The sequence below is a fragment of the Microchirus variegatus genome (genome assembly GCF_963457635.1).
Source record: "Microchirus variegatus genome assembly, chromosome: 1".
NCBI lineage: Eukaryota > Metazoa > Chordata > Actinopteri > Pleuronectiformes > Soleidae > Microchirus > Microchirus variegatus.
The window spans coordinates 15,943,139-15,966,637 of record NC_139802.1 but is presented as its reverse complement, the minus strand read 5'-3'; the positions used below and the strand labels follow the sequence as shown (position 1 = coordinate 15,966,637).

At 39.6% G+C, this 23,499-nt stretch overlaps 2 protein-coding genes across 2 annotated transcripts in view; both read right to left on the bottom strand.

Annotated features, from left to right (window-relative positions):
- vps13b (vacuolar protein sorting 13 homolog B) overlaps positions 1-15,559 on the bottom strand; it is a 297,430-nt gene extending 281,871 nt beyond the window's left edge. Inside the window, exons 1-3 of the mRNA XM_083910541.1 lie at positions 15,441-15,559; positions 14,227-14,380; positions 12,606-12,749 (exon numbers count right to left, since the gene is read on the bottom strand). Of these exons, the coding sequence (XP_083766667.1) occupies positions 12,606-12,749; positions 14,227-14,373 (291 nt within the window). The 5' untranslated portion in view covers positions 14,374-14,380; positions 15,441-15,559. The remainder of the gene's footprint in view (positions 1-12,605; positions 12,750-14,226; positions 14,381-15,440) is intronic.
- Positions 15,560-19,384: 3,825 nt separating this feature from the next.
- osr2 (odd-skipped related transciption factor 2) lies at positions 19,385-22,937 on the bottom strand. Its single transcript, XM_083894803.1, has 4 exons — positions 22,894-22,937; positions 20,342-21,031; positions 19,869-19,968; positions 19,385-19,479 (listed from the first exon to the last, which is right to left on the bottom strand). Exons 2-4 carry the CDS (start codon positions 20,992-20,994, stop codon positions 19,405-19,407), a joined length of 828 nt encoding a protein of 275 aa, XP_083750929.1. The 5' UTR covers positions 20,995-21,031; positions 22,894-22,937; the 3' UTR covers positions 19,385-19,404.
- Positions 22,938-23,499: the final 562 nt, after the last annotated feature.

The window sequence follows — 23,499 nt, the reverse complement described above, 5'->3', positions numbered from 1 at the left end:
AGGACATACTTTGGCTAATTTGAGCTGTATTTTCCTGAGACATAAAGTAAACATGCATTTACCAGAAGAGAAGAGAGTCAGAAATATTTAGATCTCACTTCAGTAAGGGCTTCTGTGGTGGAGCTGCACTATTCAAGTGGTGGGAATTGGTAAAAAGAAAATATAATAAATACTTCATTAAGGTTCCCGATAACACAGACAGGAAAATAATTGAGATGTAATTAACATCTTATTATTTGATGTAAATTATTAATTTACATCTTATTTTGTTACTGTCATTGGACTTCAAAAGATGAATGTAGACAAAACATACAAAAACAAATAAAACTGAATAATAAAAAGAAAGCAAAATCAAATTTAATAGCCAGTAAGTTCATAATGCTCTTGGTAATGTCACTACATCACTCTATCCTACTTAAACATAATAAAAACAGTCCCTCTCCTCTGTAGACTCTCATATCTATACCTAAAGGAATTCCTAGCCCTGCAGGCCAAGACCACATTTCAACAGTTCAACAACTCAAACTGCCACTAAAGCACAAGATTGCCAAATTTGGAAGTAGTGTAATTAAGCATTCAGTGTCAGAGTGGGCAATGAGAAATCCTCTAGAGGCAAAAAAATGCCTTTTCAGAAGGAAGCCCTAGGACAAATGAAGCCTGCCTCAGCTGCTGCCGGGTAAACTGATCCCTTCAATGCCACACCAGGGTGCAGGACGGGGAGGGAGGAATGAAGGGATCGAGAAGGAGAGAAAGACAAAAGGACCGGGGTGAGAGAGTTCTTTCCCTGCAGGCATGTCAACTCAGCTGTTGACTAAAGTTGACGGTAGCAAAAAAAGGAAAAAGAGATGAGAAACAAAGATATAAGTAGTAAAACAAGAATGAGACAAGAAGAGAGGCACAGAAATAAAGCATGTTGTGGCACTGTGAGTGACAGGTTGGGAAGACCTCCTGCTTAGAGGGTAAGTGGGCACCCATGGAGGGTTAGGGCACAGGAAAGCCAGGTCTGACCTCTGTCCCCTTACACGTCTGGCTACGTCGGGGACCAGCGGTAGTGTGTTGCGCCTGTCTGGACGGCCGACCCTCATCTGAGCTGCTCAACACATCAGCTGAACCACCACTACCACCTCAGGCGACTAGAAACAGCACCATTGCTAATACTGTCACAATTCTACAAAAACAAACTAGCAATAACTCACCGACACCAAACACCAGCAAAACCTTAACCCCCACTGGCAGTGTAATTCATATGTAAACTGTGATGTGAAAGGAAAAACGTTTTAATAAACGAATGATTACAGGTCACATCTAGCAGTAATGTAAACAGTGTGGTGAGAGGACATCCAATATAGAGATAACAATATAGGCATTATTTCGAGCAGTGACTTTGACCCAATTCAAATATAAACTAAACCTTTCATTTTAGATAACTAAAAACATTACACTGACCACTGCCAAGTGGAGAAGAGAAGGAGAATGATAGTCTTCCTTCAGTTTCAGAAGAATACCATGCCTAATGCTTGCTACGGCCTGATCTTTGAAACCTAAACATTCTTGAGGACGGTCAATTGCACAGAGTTTCAACAGATTAATGGGAGCATGCACATGGCCAGTGCTGAATAAACAGCCTTTTTGTTATTGTTGTTTTTTCCTCTGCAGGTTACTGGCAAACTCAGGCAGACATCAAAGCAGCAGGACTGGAGACTAGAGGCCAGGCAGTGGAGGGCAAACGCCTACAGAGTGAGAAAATATATGGAGGTAACCCAATAGCTCCTTATCTCAGACAGACCTGCTCTTCTGAATCGTCCAAGTATATACATATAAACACAGACACACACTTGGTCTGACAAATAGAGATCCTATTCCCAATGTTGAAACCCCAGGAGCAACATCCCCATATTTAACTTTCCTTTGACTGAACAGAAAACCTCAACAATATCCATGTTCTCATATCACCTTGCGCTTACTTTTGTTCCTTCACTTGTCCTAATTGTTTCCATCATCATCCTATTCATTTTCACTTCTTTTCATCTTCTTTAGCCCATGACCTTTTCCATACAGTTGAGTCGAGTTTGTCATTATCATCATGTTTATCCCTCGAGACTCTCAACCCATCTATAACCAGGTAGTCAGAAGCTTGTTTTAACAGCGATGACCCTCGTTCTCATTAGAATGGTTTCCAGCTGGCACCAAGAGTAATGACACAAGAGAAGTGGCTCAGTGTTTCAAACACAGAGTCATGGTTTGGGATAGTTCCAGTAATGTCAGATGGTATGCAGCCACCGCTTTTACACTTAAGCTGCTCAGCCCACTGATGACGACCCCACTGGAATGTAAGCTGAGGAAAACAGAGCTCATCGCATTTGACTCAAATGACCTTTTCTTTAATGTCCCCCGGCTTCGAACACATCCATCAGCTCAACAAAAAATTAGCTGCTAATGGGTTTTTAATGAAACTGTAACAAATGTAGAAACCCATTACACCATGATTAAAGACAGGGGTTTCATTTTCTTCTCAAACGGAGGTAGACTTAAGAAAGCTGCTGACATAGAGTGCTGTTTCACACACACACGACCCAAAAGGTATTTACTATATTCTGCGTTTCTTGTAGACAAAAACAAATGCTTGAATACAGCACGACACACTAATAGCTGCGCAATAGAAACAGTGCTGCACAGCCTAAATAATGACCCATACTATACTGCAGCTGGGATCCATGGCAGACTGGAGGGATTAAAGGACAAAATGAACCCAGATGACTATCACATTATGTGACATTCTGAATAATTATCTCAATGAAAACAGCTCATTACAAAAATGTGCTCTCTTTCTCTCTTTCTATATCTGTCCATCTATTTTACCTTGCCTTGTATTCAAGTAATTAAATCCACAACCGTGCAAGAAAACAATGGTTGTATTGCATTAATGAAATTTACAGTCTTGAAATGAAGTAAATCATGATAGAGAACTGATGAAATTGTGAGCACACATTTTCCCAATCACAAAGTAAGGGTAACAAACTGCCCATCCGAACTAAAATGCTGCCCTAGAGTTTTCAAACTGAAATAGAGCCAGCAATATTCACAACTTTACTATTTTAGGTGTTCCAAATGTCCAAGGACTTTGCAATGCATTTTAAAACACTAAAACTGTAGCCATGTGGATGTAGTACTCCTCTAACAACCTGTGGCTGCTTCTTCTTGCTGCATAACTCTCCAGGTGATTGGAGTTTAAAATAAAAAAAAAAATATCTATAAAAATAAAATATCGGTTGTCCTGTTTTGCTTATACATTTGATATACATAAATAAAATGTGAAGCTCAGCCATAGCGCAGTAACCAATGTGCTGTCTCATTTGGCAATAGACTGTACATTTCAACAGACTTAGATTTTAAAAGAAATCTTCAAGAATGCTATTCCTAATCCCCAGTACCATACACCGTTACTCTGCCAACAAAGGGGAGTTTATAAAAAGAAAGGATTATTTGAAACTCTTTTTTACCTTCAAATAAATTTAGTACAGATTGTGATTTTCAAATTCTACAAATAGCCATAATTACACAAACCACAATAGAGAATATGCACACTTGTGGGATTTCTTTAGATTCAGATGAAAAGGGGGTGTCCTATTTACAAGATCTGTTACAGCGAAACAATGACGGCAATATGTTAATTTTCCGAGCAAGGACATGGAAAGGGTTTTCGTGTTTTCTGCCAAAAGAAGAGAACAATTACAAAACTATTTCACTCTAAAGCAGAGAGGAATCACAACGAGAGCGCTGGTGATGTCATGCTGGTGTCCTGTGCCAAGAATGCCTCTACTGTACCCAAGTCTAACTGGCTGTGTTAAATATCTGCCTCCAGCATGCCCAGAATAACAACAAACAGAGATCCCTGTTACAGACCAGACCCACGGGGAGCAATATAAAGACTTCTAACATATTTTATTTGGACAACTTGTTCCGCCATTGTCCTTGCATTATCTTTACCAGATATGTTATAACTGGCTGCAGTTGTGGTGCATCCCTTTTACTGAGGAACAGCAAAGATATGTAAAGCATCGCACAGTAACACAAACTCAAATGTTAAGGGCTTTGTGCCCTCCTAGGAACCTCTTTACTGGTATTCAGCTTTGTCCAAGACTGTTAAGTCACAGTAACTTCAATCCCAAGACTTGAATAAAAGCCAAGAATCAGTAATGCAGACAGGCAAATGACGGGACCTGATGTAGGTGCCGTGATGGAATTTGGAACCTGGCTAAACAGCCAGATCACTGTTGCTGTCTCCATTTTCTTTTCATTGGCGCCCATTCACATTCTGCCCGGTGACCTCTTGATATTAACATACTATGTCCCTGCTCAGGCACTTTTAGTATTATTGCACTTGACATATCCAAATGTTGCCTCACTGGTGAGAAGAAGAAAACATAAAAGAAAGAGACAGGTAAAGAAAACGAAAGATAGCAATGAGTATGAAAAACAGCGAGAGTGACAATTGTTAAGATAACAAAAAAAAACCAAGACAGAAAAAAAGAAAAAAAATCAAGCGAGAGAATGGGAAAGTGGGAGGAATTGTTCCTGATTTAGATCTGAGGGGTTCTGGTCCTTCAGATGTCTCCATCAGCTAACCACAAGCCTGGGCTGAGCATGTGAGGCATGCTGCTTACACTGGCACAGCTACCCCCTAATGCTAATAACTGCAATGTGTTAGCTACAATAAAACATTCCACACAGAACCTGAACACACACACACACACACAAAAAGACACACACACACATGTACAATTCAAGTCACAGAAGACATACAGTATGTGGGGAATTCCCAAACACTGAGATGGCTTTCAAAACGGCTAGTTGATTTTTATTCAGCACACTATGTAACTCCCCATTATGACAACAAATAATTCATACTATTGTTAATAAAATGATAAAGAAAATGAGCATCTAGTGGTCAGGAACTGATTTTAGACCAACTGTGATTTGTCAAAAACTGAAACATCCCTTTTCCGAGCATTGTCCATTATGTCATACACAATATTAGGCATATTATACAAGACATAAGCACCCCTTGAACGATGTAAGCACCATCCTCAAAGAACACTGCAAGCCATAGCTGAAGCTACTCTGACAACTTAATTGCACACGTGAGGTGCAGCTGGATCGGCACTAACTGTAGAGGCGTAAGTGTTCTTGGAGAGCATCAGTGTTCTGAAACCAACAAGACAGAATAAATCAAATAGAGCGAAATAGGAGAGGACTTTCCATCAGTGTTGAGAAATACCATAGCCATATTGCAGTGCATGAGCATGCAAGTGGAATGCAGCAGGCCTTTGGTTTGCAGAGCTACACACAAGGATGAAATTAAATGCATTTGGTCTTATCAAACAGAAATTATGTTTGCATAATGGTCACATGAGACAGACCTATGTTATTACTCAAGCTGGTTTGGACTGATGAACTTCTCTTTCAGTTTCAGATTTTTTTTTCCAACTTGAACTAAGTTCTAAAATCCGAGCATAGGCCAAGGGAGCAAATTTCAATTCTAAAGAGTGGTGTGTTATATCTCCGCAAGTCATGTTCACAAACTCTGAAGTCAAAGGTTTTGCTTACAATGATAATTATATGAACATACAGTATATGTAATATTATTTTAATCATAGACAGAATCTAAAAAATGAAAACCAGAACAGTGGCACATCATCAAAGAGCTTGCTAATGACTAGATCCGCACAAGTGATTTACTGTTTAACATATATTGCCGCCCATGATGTCATTACAACAATAACACTTGCATTATTAATACTCATAGGTCAAAAAGGCTGAGGGGCCGCTGGATGGAAAACACTTATCTGGGGCATAAAACACAGAGCTAAGACAATCTGTGTAAGATAAAAATGTGTACTTTTTCAGTTGGAAATTACACATAATGGCACAGGGGCCAGTTGTGTCAAACTTGATAAAAACCACAAAAATTGTGAAACAATGTGATAGATATTTTACCTCATTTGCCTCCTAAACTGCCAATTTAGAATTAGGATTAAAAGTGCATTCAATTCTATTTAATTTAATAAAAATTCTTTGTCCCCAGGCAGCAATCAAGGGCTCATAGAGCAGCCATGAAAGAACAGTTCAGTAAAACATGGAGCACGGCAACATAATGGGCAAATGGTGTTCCTACTTATAACAAAATAACTTCCCAGAATTTGTCAGCAGAAGGCACTAATAAAATGAACACTAGCCTTAAGTGCAACACAGTTGTTTCACAGATTGCAACATCATCAGGAGCAGCCTGCATGTAATAGGTTCCACTGAAGGACTGGTGTAGTCCGGATGGTATGAGAGCAGGGATTAAACTGTGAAGCAGCAGTGGCTGCTGAGTGTATTCATCACAACTCGACTCGATGGGTACAGGAAGCTGATGGGCTTGAATTTACCCCCTGATTGCTTTCCTGTGTCTGAGGACCTGAAGTAACTTCATTCCACCAGGATGCCAAACCTCCACAAACCTCAAAGTCAAAACAGCCTCAGCTGACTCACAAGCAATGGTGAATGTGTGCAAGCAGCAGCAATTGAAACAAGTGGAGACGCATTAGGATTTAGGAATCTTGGGACTGACCCATTTGCGGCCACATCAGAGTCATTCATGGTCACCATAGTACATTTATATGGGTGTAGATACCACTGGAATTACACACTTGCACAGAGAATTTTGCAGATGCTTTAAATCAGTATGGTATGCCAACCAGGCACCAGTGCAGTGGGTCAACATCCCGAGACTGTGAATGAGGGAACAGACATTTTACAGCATGGGCCCCATTGCCCAATCTAGTTCTGTCTCTCAGCAGCTCTCGTTGTCTCATCAGAACACATGCTCTTGCTTTCAACCTGTCTGAGAATCCATGTTGTGCCAACATTACTCTGTTTTTTATTATTTACTGTCAGATTTGGGTTTTGTTGCTGGCTCAGGGGTTGGGTTCAAGGAAAATACATTTGCCAAAGCCCCGTGTCTTCACCCTCTGTCTCCTCAGTCTTGAAGACAAGACCCTGCTGAGCTGATGATCAGACAGATTTATGGTGCAATCTCTGTAAGCCATTTACTCCCTGCAAGCTTGAGAATGAAAGGCAAGATTTCCGGATGGCACTGGGACAGAGATTATCCAGTTTGTGCTATCTGATTGCACACTTCCACGGGCTGTGTTCTTTCACTTGTTCAACTTTTTCCTCTGTTTTCTGACTTCAGCTGCACAAGCACAAACAGATTGGAGCTCATTCGTTAGAGAAGAGTGCACCCTACGAAGATTACTATTCAAGGGGCATGTTTGGTGTTTTACCTAATACCAACACATACAATGACAATGTGTTTTGATTTTGAATACGAAATGTTCACACTGTGTGAACAAAATTGCATATCTCATATCAAACCAGAAAGTTAATCATAACAATAATAGACCACTACAAACATCTGCACAAAAAAGCTGGTGACAGCTTCCTCTTTAGTGGGCTGTGGATGAATAGATGGCAAAACCACATATTTAAGCAGTAGCATCTACTGTATAACTCCATAGCAGGGAATCAAATGTACATTTGAATTGCTAATATAGATCTGTCACAGTCAATATTACTGAGTGTGTCTGTCATTATAAAACAAACTGTATATAATATAGTTTTTGGTATTGAAAACTCAAGTATTACTATCTATAGATTTGTTAACGTGCATCTTCAAAGCAAGTAGGTGGTAGATTAAGTGATGGAGTAACAACTTGTGGGTTTTTGATAAGTGTTCAAGATTGGACCCCAAATTCCCATGTATTACCCATTATTTGGGAGCAATGAGGTTTCATGGTGCAAAGTCCTAAAAATAGTTTGGAAGGAATCTAACAGAAGAAAGGGCTTCACTGGACCATATGCCAAACCAACAAGTCTCAGAGGCACCTCCCCAAATCATCTTGAGGCAATGCATCAATCAGAACCTCCACATCAGTGGCTAATGCACTCAGTGGCCATAAAACTTCCAGATCAAGCAGTAAGCTGAGCCAAAACCAGAAACACTCTCCTCTGCAAACCCAAGCCCTTATCTTTGTCTCATAAAAAATAAAGAGTGCCTAAGAGTGTTATGATCCACTGTTACGGTTATCCAGCCAGTTCCTCTGTGTCTTTGCTGATCACACCTCATCCTCAACATCTGGAGCAGTTTACCAAGATGTCAAAAAGAAAAGAAAACGTGCCCATAATTTTACAACATTACATCAATGTTAGCTGATCGGTCTTTCATTAAAGCCCACGTTCAGTCTTGCCCATTTTGTTTCCTATACAACTTCTAAAACTAGGTGTTCACCAATATAACTTGCTACAAATACAAGAACAAAACTTCTCAAAAACAGAGAATTAAACCTCGGACCAAAGGTTTTAACGACCTCTTCGAGTCCACCACATCTGAACAGAAAAGATAAAAGTGACAATGAAGTAATGAAGTAAACGGCAAATACTGAAAATGTGAAGATGGTATTAAAAAAAATCCATGGGGCAAATAAGATACTAGGAGACGTTATGAATTAAACCATTGTTTTATTAGAACAGGCCAAGATCACACCTGATGAACAGATTCAAAGGGGTAGCAGTAAATCTTTGCAGCAGAAGCAGAATCTATCGATTCAAAGTTCTTAGACATAAACTAGGGCTTATTCTAATTTCACATGAAGATGTAAACACAACTAAAGGAGGAACGGGTATCTAAAAGTACAATAGATTTAAAAACTAAATGTGATTTTGAAAACAGAGGTGCACATTAAAGACAGCATTTAAACTATCAAGTAACAAGTAAAGACAAGATGTCCAAGCTTGCATTAGCAACACATAAAAATAATGTCTTATATTTGCTAACGCCATTTTAACTTATTTAACAATTTCTTTGTAATACCATACTTTCTGCACTTCAAGTCTTCATTATAGCTCATTTGAAGCAATTACACTGTCAGCAAGAGCTGTTATCTCCGACTGCTGCTTAACTCCCAAATTTGGTGGAAACTATAATTGTGAGCTGCCCTTGGTGCTTTGCAGATGGGCCCTGTTGAGCAATCTCAATATCCCTAATATTACCCAGTTCCTCTCAGGGGGAAACACGAACATTAAAAAGGTCCAAATAATACTGGTCAAATTACACAACCCTTAATGAACTTCAAAAGACGTATGGATGTTTTTACAGGCCAGCTCTCCAGCTTTAACAGTAATTATGAAAACAAACCATATTAATGATATCATTTATCATTTCCACACGTTGGCCACATGAGGCCCACCCCAAGGTTCCTGTCTCCACTGGATATGAGAATAACTTGTAGTCTATCTACAAGACTTAAAATGTAACATTTTCCATGCAGAGAAACACAGCTCTTTGAAAATCCTTTGGGGCTAAGCTTAAGCCATTTGAGCTGCTTTTCCACCAAGGTTCAGCTCACTATGGTATGGTATGAAACGGTAAATCCTGGTCTGGCTAGTGTTTCTACGGAGGGGTGCATGGGCCAAATGGTGATAGCCGAGTCAGTTATGTAAATAGCATGACATCATACCAGTATGATAAAGTGTAGCCAGCCATTAAATTAAATAAAGAAGAACAGCACCACACAGTAAGCACAGCTACATGCCGACATAAAAATACGTCAACAAAGACACACAAAAAGCTTTGAATACCTTCGCCGTCATAATACATGGTATATTTAAAATTCCTGCTGTTGCCCAGACGTGAGAGTTCTCCGTCGACAAACCAACTAACTGCATCGTGTCTAGCTTATCCTTCTAGGTGCTGGACCAGGTACCCCAACAGAAGGGTGCAACAACGTCTACAGATTTTCTATTTTGGTACCCTTCAAAACTTTTGATGCAAAATACTCATTTGATAACAAACCGAACCAAACTACAGCACTTGGTGGAAATTGAGCTTTGAGGGTTTCAAAGACTCTGAAGTCCAACATTTTGCAGCATCTCTTTCAAACATTATTAGTTACTTGTTATATCTGGACAAGGACCTAAGATAAGATGAAAAGATGAAAGAAATATAAAACGGTTTCAGTGAAGCTAATATGTCAAAGCCCTTCCTTCTGTAAAGGAAATTCTCTCTGAGCTTAAGTAAAAAGTAAGAGACTGCCCCATACAGCTGCCAGAGCAAATACTGATGCTTTTATAATGTAATGTATAATCTAACAATGAAGAATGTGTAATAAAGATTAAATAAATAATACAAGTTACAGAGTAACACAAGTCTAAAACTTTATACAAAAAGTTTCTTGGCTGAAGAACCCAGTAGTCAGGTTTCTACCTCCCTACTCACAAAGGAGAGATGTGTAGAAGCTAATTTAAATTCCACATGCTAAAGACTTCTGTTGAAAGCCAGGCTTTGCTCCAAATTATGTCCCATGGGTGTAGATACCACAGAATTATTTGTCCAAATGTCATTTGCAATTCACCAAAAACCTTTTCTTGATGAGAGGCCTTTAAAAAAATTACACCTGTAACAAATAGGGATATCACTTTTGTGTCTGATATCAATATTACAACTTCGGGTATGTACCAATATCAGTCTGATACAGTAATTTTAGACCTTTCAAACGATAAAGCTGTTACCAAATATTTGTGCCATCCATTTCAAAGGCAAGTATCCAGCTGTTTCACACATATTGTTCCTATAAAGAAGAAATAAAAAGCTCAAAACATGACTAAAATGCTCTAGCTGATCAGATTCAGGATTTTTCTCTTTCTGATCCACTGATTTTCTCCAGTATCAAACAGATACTCTGCATCGCATTGAATCATCCCTTGTAACAAACAGCATTTTTGAGACATTACACCGACACCCAAACTATTACACTGGCTTAAGCTGTGTATGAAACATGAAAAAGAAGTATAAATTTCTACTGCACTAGAAACCTGATCGCATGAGCAGTAGCCACCTGCATAGTTTGATATTCACCATTAGTTCTGGGCAGCTCAAGTGTTACAAATGTTTTTGCTGCAGTCTATGTAATTAGCTGTAATTGACTTCCCTTGAAATGTGTTTCTTCAGCGACATCTGGTCTTGAAACCTCAACCTCTCCATAAAGGCCTAGTGCTGAGTTACACTTTCAATTTTGCTAAACTGCATGGGTGGCAAAGGTAGGGCCAGGCTCCTGTGTAAAATTAAATCTCTCTGGGAAAAAATGCACTTCAAAATGAAACAATTTATGAATTACCTAGACTTACACATTTCTCTTTGAATAAGTGTTCTCAAAGTGCTTCTTGGTGGTAACAAGGAGAAGCAGCATAAACTCAGATTCATCTTAAACGTTTCAAAATTAAACTGTGCACAATAGTGTGCGTATGTTTATTAGCTTGAAATCCCCTGCTAGTTTTTTTAGCAGACAAAACAAAAGGACACCCAAACATCAGCTCCTACTAAGCAGCCTAATTCTCTTTTCTTTCATGAAGTAGTTCTAAATATTTCTTACGGAGAAGTCATGTTCACTGCTTTTTTAATGAAACAGAACAATGACATGTTATTGGTGCAGTAGTAAATAGCACTAAATAAATTCAACATTATGGCTTTTTAGTTTCCCTGAATATTTCTGGTTAGTGGTCAATGAAGCTGTCCCTCTGCTGAGTTTAGTGTACTGTGCTAAACGTAAGGGAAACCATACAGTCAAAGTAGAATCAACAATTTCTAAAAGACAAAAAGATGTGGGAAACAATAGTTGATATATGTTTTGTGCTGGATTCCATCTGTTTTGAAAAGAAAGGCAGATGCTTCTCTAAATAAACTGAAAGAGCCTTTGCAAATACACTTCATTCTGGTAGTATATGGATGATAAAACATGTTTATCCCTAAAGTGTAAAATGTGTTCCTCATTGTAGCCAGTCATTACATCACTTGCCAATGTGCTTTTTTCCCCAGAAGCTTTTTGAAAATGTATATAACATTCCAAATCACTGGCACAGATTCATCATCTCGCCTGGATGAGGCAATAATTTATTTGCCTCTAGTTTCTTTGTTTGTGCTACTATTTTGTTTCCATTATGTATGGATAAGATAAACAAAAACAAGACCTGCTTTAAGCAGTGTTTAAAACTTGTCAAATTAACATGTTTTAAACACCCACAAACGTAAATCGGAAACAATACTATGACTCATACTCTTAATTTCATGCTCGTGTACAAGCATGAAACGTCAGGGCCTCAAGACTGAAACACAGTGTCATATCATTTCAAATGATTGCACCCCACTCAATCACCCATCCACCAACATGCAGTAAAATGTTGCATGAGCAGTAGGTCAGAAAAAAAACTAAAAGCTAGAAGTATTGGCTGCAGCTGTACTACAAAACAGTAAAAAATACCTTTGTTATTGACAGTACATGTGGTACTTTAACACAGTAAAATATTTAGATTACAGGTGACTGACACACGTACAAAATTACACAGATTCACAGCTGGAATTTAAAATGTAAGCATTTTCAGATTTAGCATTAACTGAAAATAGTTTTTGCTACATATGCTATTATGCTTGACAGGAAGAGCTGGCCAGGCCTGTTTAAGTTTTTTAACACTTCACCTTACAATGCTTCTCATACCAGTAAAGAACTAACCTGGGCTCCATCCCTCAGCTTGAGAATGCACTCCATGGTGTTGATAGTAATGACGACAGCCTCTGAGCCCAGCTTGGTCCAGGGTACATGGATGCGCAGTTCATGGATATGGCCACTCAAGAAGGTGAAGGGTAGCTTCAACTCCTATACATGTAAATAGAGGATAAAGCACATACAAATGAGATGAGTATTCGTCATACCATTACAAGCCATTATGAACACTCAAATTGAAGATTTAAGACTATTTGGACTTTTCAGCCATACAGTGTCTAAATATAACTTTGAAACAGATTACATATAGGTCAGGCTTTTCACAAAATCAGTCAGATTTTCTCAGAGACAGACAAAACAATGTTCTGCATCTTGAACTACTCTATGTGAGAATCGGTCCCATGAAACCAGACTGCCTACACACACTTCACATGCCTCCTCTGTAGGTCTAAGCCAAAAAGCTAATAACCAAACATATTTCTGAGACTAGACTGTCAGGGATTCAGTGTGTCTCTACTCAATAAATAACATTTTCTTTTTATGTTCGGATGATGATGCCCAGTTGCACATTTTAAAAGGTAACTTTCAAACAAAATGCAATGAACCAAAAGCTAAGGGGGAAGAATTGCCAAGTTTTTGATATGGTGTTACACTTCAAAATCTTAAAATTCCCAATGTTGGTTGGCTTAAAGCTGCTTCCAATAAGAACTTTCATCAAAATCACTGTTGGGTTGGGTTGTGTTTTGGTCTGCTCTTCAGAAGCCGTCGGAACACAATCAAAAAAATTCTCAGGGAAGGTTGATCTAGTCCAGACATTACAAGTGTAAAAAAGGAACTCAAATAACACTGCAGACAAAAATATCCAAGTAAATATATCCTCCAAAATGACACTCACATGTCCAGATGCACAGCTGCAATATTTTATAATACCAGTCAAGGATGCTAACTGTACAACACACAGGTGTATATACACTATATAATATGTACATGTCCAGTCCAGGTTATGGTCAGAGATGGTGATTTTACAGCTTTCACAAGACCACATTCTAGCACAGACAAATTCCCTGTTCAAACCTAGTATTAACATCAACTGCGAGTGCTCTCCTCTCACAAGTGGACAGCTCCAAGTTCAGGTGTGAACACCTGTAACCATTTGCATGGGTGAATTTAAATCTATCCTCAGGACACATAGGACCACCTATTCAGCCCCTGGTGACCCTGTTTTTCTCACTCTCAATCACTCGCACTTATACACTGAAACACATTGAACAGACACATTCTGTACTCTCACACTTTTTGTCCTTGTAAACACAATTTTTGTATGTGAATTTGCAAACAGTGCAAAAAAGTCGGAGATGCATCAAAGACGCATGTTAATGCAAAGTGAGGTGTGAACAATCAGAATTGATGCTGTGCACATGTGATTGATTTCTGAAGGTAAGTGTTCATGCCAGGTTTTAGAGGTCCATTGTTACACTGGCAGGTTTTGTAATCAGTGAGCAAAAGCGATCAATCAAAGTCAGCGTTTCAAATTCCATAGTTTTTAAGAGTTTCAAGCCCACTGTAAATATCATTTTAGTGCTGTAAAACAATCATGGGGTTATAATCAAAATACACATTGGTATGGTACCTGTTCCAATACATCCAGTTTGAGGTCCAACTTGCTGAGCACCACATCTCCTCCCCAGAGAGACAGCTGCAGGTCTGATGGCTTCAGGTTCTTGATGTACTTGTTCACATAGCTCATGAGGAGCGGCGTGACATAGGACTCCAACATCTTGCCCCTGTCACAATGAGAACACAAAATATTTTATTGATCACAATTGGGTTGCATTCCAATCAATTCAACCAAGAAGAAAAATTACAAAGAGAATTGCAAAACAATACAAAACATATAGGCAAAAACATGTGAAGTATGTTATATAAGGATATTTAACTACGTTAAGACTCTGAATATTATACACAAGCTAAAACAAATGGTTAAAAATAAATATTTAAAGATGTGTTTTAGTCAAATTAAATGTTTGCCATTATGTTATGTGCCGGATATTTCTGGCAGCACAGGTGACAGTAATGGCACTAACGATGGCTGCATGTCAACACATGCATTTTTCAGTGGGATAAAGCAATAATTACAGTTATTACAAACACCTGTGCATTTCCAGTTTTGACTGAAGTCAAAATGGTGTAGCAGTTTGAAAGACTAATAGTTGTAGTAATAAAGACTCACATATTAGTTTAATATGAGTTTAAAATAACAACTTCTACATGTTCACATTGCTATTGTTAGTTTTATAGTGAATTTTATAGGGATACATGCACTAATTGTGGACCAAATCCTTACTCAGTGAGCACTATGTACAGTACACGTAACACATGTTGTTTATCCTGTCGTGGATGGACGCATTTAACGACTGAAGTTATATATATATATATATATATATATATATATATATCAGTGGCTGAATTAATAATGAATTGTTATTGCTACAAGCCACACGCTGTCCATATTTACATTGCTAATATAGCTCCACTGTGTCTGCTTGACAGTGAAGTAGAGACGACAGCAGTAGCATTAGCCTCTCCAATTCCACATGAATAGCAATGTGATGAAGAGTGATTTGAAGCTGCATCTTACTTGTTAGCAAGGAGTACAACTTACTGTGGAGGAGTAGAGACGGGGAAGCTAGCAGGACTTTTATGTCACTGTAGCGAACACAGTGTAAAAAGCAAAGCAGCAGAGCAACGAGGCTAAGCTAACCGAGTAGAAGTGGTGTTAAATTCGTTCAAACACACTGACTGACACGTGTGACCACGTAGGATAAAGCGAAACAGTCCCCTTACTTGATTCCCGTGTGTATCCTGCAGCAATTCCTCAAGCACGAAGTTTTAATATAACAAATTCATCGCATGAACGTTAGCCACATCTTCTCCACGGCTCCGGTACAACGTCATGAGTAAACACTAACGCGGCTTCCGTATGCTTGTTGTTGCCTTCATGTTCATAGGAATTTTCTGTTTTCAACTCATGTAAAGCGAAAATGGCGACGATCGGGATACAATACACCGTCCCTGGGATACGACAGTTGGTTACTCGATTATAGAAAATTTTAGAAGCAAAAAACGAACACAATTGAGAGAGTCAAATATTTACCTTGTTCTTTTAAAAAATATATATTTTAGGTCGTAGGTAAAACAGGATTCCGAGGAGCCCATGAATGTATCATTCTACGTCACAACAGAGGTTTCTTTCTCATGCCTCTGGCCCGTATATGGACGTGGAAGCTCACCTTTGCTTAGGGAGAGGAAGATGAACTTCTCACTGGGCAGCCTGCCATCAAACAGTGTCACTGTGTGTTATTTTTATTTATTTAATTTCTTTTCAGCAAAAGCTAATGTATTTCAAAATAATAATAATAAATAAAAAATACAAATATATATGCTGATGTAAAAATAAAAACACATTTGAATGTTCAGGTGAGTCCACCTTTACTTCACAATCAAACAATTTATTTGACATACTGTTTTTGGTTATGCCAAACCTTCCTCCCGCTGTGTCTTTTCTGTTTCTGTGTAATGTTAATGATGACACGTAACACGTTTTTTGTTTTTTTGTTTTTTTTTTAAATATATAATAATAATCACTTGGCAGCTTTGGAAATTGTAGTTGAGCACACAACAGAGTCAACGCCTACAAAATAAATACAGCCAAAATAAAGTTTACAAAAGGATAGCAGTGGCAGTGGAGCTCAAATGAGGAGAGTGGGTGTCTTCCACACAGGCGTCAAAGGTCATGTGGAGTGTGCAGTGGAGCAGGAGGGCCTGCAGACAGTGTGGGTTTGAAGACACACATCCCAGTAGTTGTGAGTCCACTTGGATATGTGGAACAAAGCTGAACCTTATCTATCCTGATCCTGAACCCAGGCTTCTCCCTAACTCGAACCCTAACCCTATAGGCCAGTGCAGAATGTGACTTTATTGTCAGTGCAGCCTCTCCTTTTGGCAGCCAGATTAAACTTCCTGATGAGACAGTCGGTTGAAATTCATCATGTGACTGTCCACTCTTCACCCTGTCTGTGTGTGTGTGTGTGTGTGTGTGTGTGTGTGTGTGTGTGTGTGTGTGTGTGTGTGTGTGTGTGTGTGTGTGTGTGTGTGTGTGTGTGTGTGTGTGTGTGTGTGTGTGTGTGTGTGTGTGTGTGTGCGTATTTGTTACCTTTTCTGGCATAAACACTGTCACTTTTCAGGACCAGTAGTTCCGATGGAGCCCAAAACCTGGTTCTCATGAGACAGAATCTGATTTCTGAGGAATTGGTCGAGTTTAGCGTGTGTGTGTGTGTGGGGGGGGGGGGGGGGGTGTGCATCAGCTATCAACATGTTCATTTCATGCTCTAGTAAACTAATTCCGCCCACATATCATGTTGTCACCTTCTCTGGAGATTCAGTCTCCTGATGGGACTGAATGAAAACACAATAATGATCATATATGCAATCAACCATGCAGCTCACAATGTGTTGATAAACTCCTGTGGTGCATTTCAACAAATATATTTTGGGGGAAAAAAGTGCACGTTATATTAATGATAATTGTGACCAAATTACATTACAATAATTTAAGTTCGGTGCTAAAATACCAACATATATTTAAAGTATTAAGTTAAGTGCTGACATGTTCATCAACAATGTAAATTTGAAAATATCAAAACAGCTTAAAAAATACAACAAAAAATATACAAAAAGGATTAATATAATAAATATACTGTATGTTTTTAATATGTATATATTACATAGTCTACATTTTTAATTACCCATGGCATAAGCGTCAACATTGTTATTTATAATTTATGATTTAATTTTTTTTCCTATTCAAACCATTTACCGCAAAATAATTGACCAAATTTAGGAGCCAATAAAACAACAAAAACACAAATATTGATTAAACACGTTATTATTTTTATTATTATTACATGCAGTAAACCTCTTTTATTATTTGTTGGTTTTCATTTATATGTTCAGGTGATGAAAAGTTTATTGTGTTTTTTCTGAGGGTAAACTTCGTTGTGTAAATATGATCTTGCTCTGTCTCTGCACTGCCGTTGCTTCTCTACGGAGAAACTAATGAGGAAACCACTAACAAGTCTTCAGTGCGTAATAAACGTGGCCTTTGTTAACGGCCTCTCTCTCGCGCGCGCGCTCTTATTATCATAACCACTTGTTTCCGACTTCATCAAATAATTAATTCAATGAACGCGAATTATTTCAGTTGACTTAGATGTCCTGTCAGGTGAAAACCAGGCCTTTAAACGTGTTCTTCAGTAGCTGCTGCTGAAAACGTGAAAAAACAGGCCTCGAGGCCAATTCACACACACGCTCACATACACACACATACACACACTTACACACACATACACACACATACACACACTGTTTACCTTGTCGTTACCGAATAGTAATACTTGCAACAATAATAAAGATTACAAACCACCTTGTGCTGTATTTTCTTTTATTACTGCAGCTCTGATTGTTATAATAGCTCTGGTTTGGATTTGTGGCCAAATCTTTAAATATATAAATTCACACAAACTCATAAACCGGAGTGTTTAAAACACGAAGTTCAAAGCGCTCACAATTTATGGAGTGAAATATTCCCAATGTGCAGATTAGACATTTAAACAAATATATATGTATAGTTAACAGAGGCCCGAATTTTAATGTGAAAAACCATACACTCCCTCAAGTGTTATAATAATGATAATAATAATACTTATTATTATTATTATTATTATTATTATTATAAAGATACATGAGTTTCAGATTTTGGGGAAAATAGAAGAACAATTGGTGTATGTAAAGAATTAATGAGCATTGTTAATTTACTGAACCATAATCTGTTGTGGGCCATCTGGAATCTTAATTTGGTTTGACGACAGTTTCTTCCGCATAAGTGCACTGACATGACACCAATGCAATAATCCGGAGACATTCAAAATCACTGCAGGTGCATGAGATAATTACTATAAGATCATAATTTTCCTTTTTTTTTTTGTCTATCATTGGTGAACATTCAGAGTGACACATCTTCCTGCTCACAGTCGCCTTCATGCTGCTGCCAGCTGATAAGTCCTGCTCGTCTATAAAAAGCATAACATTTCAGCCACATTAAGCCCTCACTGTCCGCGGGCTATAAACATATAGACTATTAACTCGACGGTCATGGTAAACGGTTTCATCTAAAAATTGCATGCGCCTTTATATATACATATATATATATAAATGTATATATAAATATATAAATATATAAATATATAACATATAACATATAACATATAACGTGTTGTGTTGAACTTGTGTTGAACTTGTGGAAATAAAAAAAGAGAGCAAACGCAAATGTATCATGGAAATATTTATTTTTTTCTAAAATACACTTTAACATACTTTAAACTTATGACCGTTTTGACAACTTTTATAATTTCAGGATCAGAAAAAAAAACAAAAAAATTTAACAAGGACATTATGTACATGGTATTTACAGGTGGTTTTTGAAGCTGGACGTGGTCTTGGCTCCACTGTTGTCCCACTTCAGGTGCAAGCAAACTCCAAATTCGCGCCAGTAAACGTGTCCATGATTTGGAGACTGTCTTTGAACAACAAGGGTAAAAACGTGGAGGTGGAGGTGGAGGTGGAGGTGGAGGTGGGGGGGATAGGAATAGGAAGAAGAAGAACGGTGGCGTCGCGGACTTGTCTTCCTGCGTTTTGTCCTTTGTTATTTTTTTAGTCTGTCCAGCCTAGTAGTCCTGATGTGGGCTGTGCGTCAAACTGTGCCGTCGCAAGTCACAGTTGCGCCGAAACACCTTTCCGCAGCGGCCACAGCTGTAGGGCTTGATGTCTGTATGGGTGAGAAGGTGAGTTTTCAGGTTACTTCTTTGATTAAAGGTTCTTCCGCATGTGGGGCATTTGTGGGGAGACTCCTGTTTAGATTTAAAGCAAAGAATTATTCCTTTTAATTATGTGGCACTAAGAGAAATAAATTAACTATGTCTCACACTGATTTACATATTAATGTATATAAAGCTTGTATTTCTCACTCATATGTCTGTTGTGTGTTAATGCGGTAACTGGCCAAGAAAGGATTTTTAAAAACACTTATTATTATGATTATTAATAATCATAATAATAATCATAATCATAATGATGTCCCCATGCATGCAGTGCAGCAGACCGTGCATTATATGTGAATAATAATCAGTGAGGATAATGTCATGGTTTCCAGCTTACCTGCATATGTAAGGTTTTATGGACGGCTAGAGTTCGAGACTGACAGAATCCTTTCCCACACTCTTGACATTTGAAAGGTTTTTCCTTGGAGTGGATGTATCTGTGGAGCAGAAATAACACTTGGTCAGATGTTGCATATATTTTGGCTGTAGCTTTTTTTCTTTTTTTTTTTTTTTTTTTAACAAAAACCTCAGAGTTACAGGGCGAGAAATTCTCCTCTGAGCAAGTTGTGACTGTCCTACTTTACGCGTGAAAGTGCTTTGGCGCCCTCGTGGAGAAAACTCTGGGAACAGGCCTGACATGTTCCTGCGCTCAGAGTGAATAATGTGTTTTTGATGGCCAGTTGTGACGAGGGAATTTGGAGAAATAAATACAGGCAATTTGCACTTAAATCACTCGCACAGTCAGGAATGTTGCTGGGAATTTCAGAGCCCTGTCTTCATGATTCATCCATCATCTGACACGCGTCTTACCTGTGGTCTCTGAGATGGTCTTGTCTTCTGAAAGCCTTGTGGCAAATGTCACAGGTGTACGGCCGCTCGTCTGTGTGGGTCCTCTCGTGGATGAGGAGGTTGTAGGACTTGGTGAAATGCCTGCCGCAGAACTTGCAAATAAATTCCTTTTTAGTTTTAGACGGCAGTCTGCCCCGCGTGGGTTTTCTTTCCGGGGACAGCTTGCTCAGCTCGGAGATGGCCCCCCCTAGTCCTGACGCCAACTTGGCCAGATCCGCAGCTTTCGGCGGGTCCTCCTGTGTGGCAGCGAGGGCCAGGTTGGCGAAGTCAAACCGCGGCCTGTCCTTGTGCAGCGAGGGGATGCCGTGCCCAGCGATCGCCTGCTTTGGATGGAAGAGCTGCGCCGCGGCCGAGAAGGGAATCGCTGGGAAGGGGATCCTGGGGTCGACCAGACCCTGCGCGGCCGCCATCTCCGTGATTGTCGACCTCAGTCCTTGAATGTGTGGGTAACCAAGAGTCCAGTGGTTCATGTGCATGGTTTGCACCGCGCTGAGGCCGTACAGCCCCTGCAGCTGGTCAGCGGGGAAAGTGTTGAAGGCCTGCAGGAAGGAGTAGTTAGTGAGCTGGAGCGCCGGGTGCAGGGGGATCGGAGCGTGCAGGGCTTTGCTCCCCATCTCGACTCAAAACTCGACGAAGGACACGCGGAAAACCCTGCGGGGAGGAAGGAGAGAAAAAAGAAAAAGATGATAAGTGTTGTGTGTAAATGCCACATTAGAGTCGGTAATTATGTGGTTACAAAGGCAGGCAACGTGTGACCCTCAGTTAGTGAACATGATACAGTTAAACCACCTGTTTCTACCACGGTTTTACACCAGACAGAGACATGTTAGCGTCTTTCACTTCACACACAAGAGCAATCACATATTCACATTATTTAAATACGCTGTTATTTGTTGCCAGAATGGATTAATAATTATACATTTGAGTAAAAAATAGAAGTTAATTAAAAGTCTGACCCCTGTGAAGGTGCAATGGACACTGGGGTCGTACTAACGCGTGTTTTGCGCACTACATTTAAAGCAGAAACAAACAGAAACTCGCCACAAAGCAGATAGAAACAGTCACTTAATAAAGTGGGTGTACAGTGACTCATATATGGATTCACTTTACATTGTAAACACACACTGAGTTCCCTCTGAATCAAACTCTAAATCTCTGTAATAATGCAATTACAGAGGACACTGTTGTTGTTGTTGGTGGTGGTGGTGGTGTTTCTCAGTGTGAAACAAGTGTTCAGTATAAAGTCTGTGTGGATTTACACAACTTTGAGACTTTGCCAGCAGGAACTTGAGTGAAAATTATGGTAATTTAACACAACAAAGTTACTCCAGTATTTGCTTTTAAATCATTTTGAATGGTTATAGCCAGAACAAAAACAAATATAGATACAAATGATTGGCTTTTATTTTATGCTGCATGTTTATTGGACGCGTGTCCCTCGTCCTAAACAACCCCTAAGGCACTTTAATATGTTGTATAATGTTTGCAGTAAATAGAACAGGAAACTGTCCATCTCCACAATTTAGGGCGAATAATTTGAGCTGACGGTGCGAAAATTTACAGCCACAGGTTCCATGTTTGTGTGGATGACATGTTATGTTTTCCCACACAGGAAAAAAAAACTCCACCGTGTAAGTTCAAGACTCCGGATGGTGAAAGCGGGACTGGGAGTGAGCCAGTGGAGCAACAGCGAGCTGACCTTTACTTTAAGTTTTAGTCGAGGCTGAAAAATAAAAAAAAAAGGTTTTGATTTGGACGAATAAACAATACGTTTTTAGCAGATTTGGAGAAAAAAAAATAATATTTTAACACAATGTTCCACCTTGTGTCGTGTATATTTAGTTGCATTATTCACAGTTATGTGAATGAAAGTGCAGCTCACACAGCTGGAGGACACTTTTCAGTCTGTTACAGCTCTATCTCCCTCACACACACACACACACACACACACACACACACACACACACACACACACAGTAGCGAACATATCAGAAGTATCACTTTTTTTGCACCATGCAGGCACTTGTTGCTCTTTTACGCGCCTGTACAACAGTGATCAGTGTGTTCTTCTTTCAGTAACCTTTGGACTCACTCTCTCTTTCTCTGACAGCAGCCGTTCACTGTCGTTCTCCTTAAACCCGCTTTCTTTAGCACAAGGTCTTACATTTCCATTAAGTCGTGACAAGTCCGCAAAAGCAAAGGCCACCGCTCGCCTCAGCGCTGTTACGTGCTGTGGTGGAGTGGATGTCAGAACGTGCGTGAACTGTGACCTCAAAGCTGGTGATCATCACGCAGCAATAATCACCCACAGAGGCCACAGAGGTTCGATTTAGGTTGGATTTTTGTCCTTGAAGATTTGACTTTATGTTAAGTGACAGTTTGATTGAACTGCTCTCTGTGGCTCACACTGAATGAAGCATGAGTGTTCCCCCCCCTCACACAGAACGTTACAACAAGTGAGTGGAGTGCGCAACAAAAGTCGAACATTTACACTCTGCCAAACACAATCTTACCCCAATAAATAGCTGCCAAAGGTCCTGCGGTATGTCAGTAATCCACAGTAACTACAGAGGCGACGAGCTCCAATAAAGCCCCGCTGAAAGTTTTCCAAGTTTTCCAAGTCCATGAAACTTTCATATAGCCATACAGCCAAACGCTGGTATGTCGAGCCTTTGCAGAGATGTGACAAGTTGTGGAAAAGAGACGAGGGGGAAAAGTTTGGAGGAGAGACAGCGGCAGCGGCGGCGTGGGAGTCTCCTCCGGAGCGAGGGCTTCAAGTGTGCGTAATGCGCTCCGCTCCTGCACTTTTCAGGGCTCCGGGGCTCCGCACTGCTCAGCCCGCCCTCCGACACGCCTCCACCCCCCGTCCTCTATCATTAACTCCAATGTTCCTCCTCTGTTTATTTGTGTTTGGATAGCAACTAGGGTAGTAGAGAAGCGTGTGCAGCTAAAAAACCTGCCTCCACTGACACCTTCCATACGCACCATATGGCCAACTTTGATACCTTCTTTTGGGGACATGATTGGAAGCGCAGGAGGAAAAAGCCTGACCATTCTTTCCCTCCACATCCACGTTTGGATGAACTTGAGGTGCTTACAAGATTTTTTTTTTTTTTTTT

What these genes read in the sequence shown, in the direction of transcription:
- osr2 (XM_083894803.1), bottom strand. Translation starts at nt 20,994, where the DNA reads ATGGGGAGCAAAGCCCTGCACGCTCCGATCCCCCTGCACCCGGCGCTC. An exon ending in GACCATCTCAGAGACCACAG is followed by an intron (nt 19,969 to 20,341) that starts GTAAGACGCGTG and finishes TCTGCTCCACAG; the next exon opens with ATACATCCACTCCAAGGAAA. An exon ending in ATAAAACCTTACATATGCAG is followed by an intron (nt 19,480 to 19,868) that starts GTAAGCTGGAAA and finishes TCACCCATACAG; the next exon opens with ACATCAAGCCCTACAGCTGT.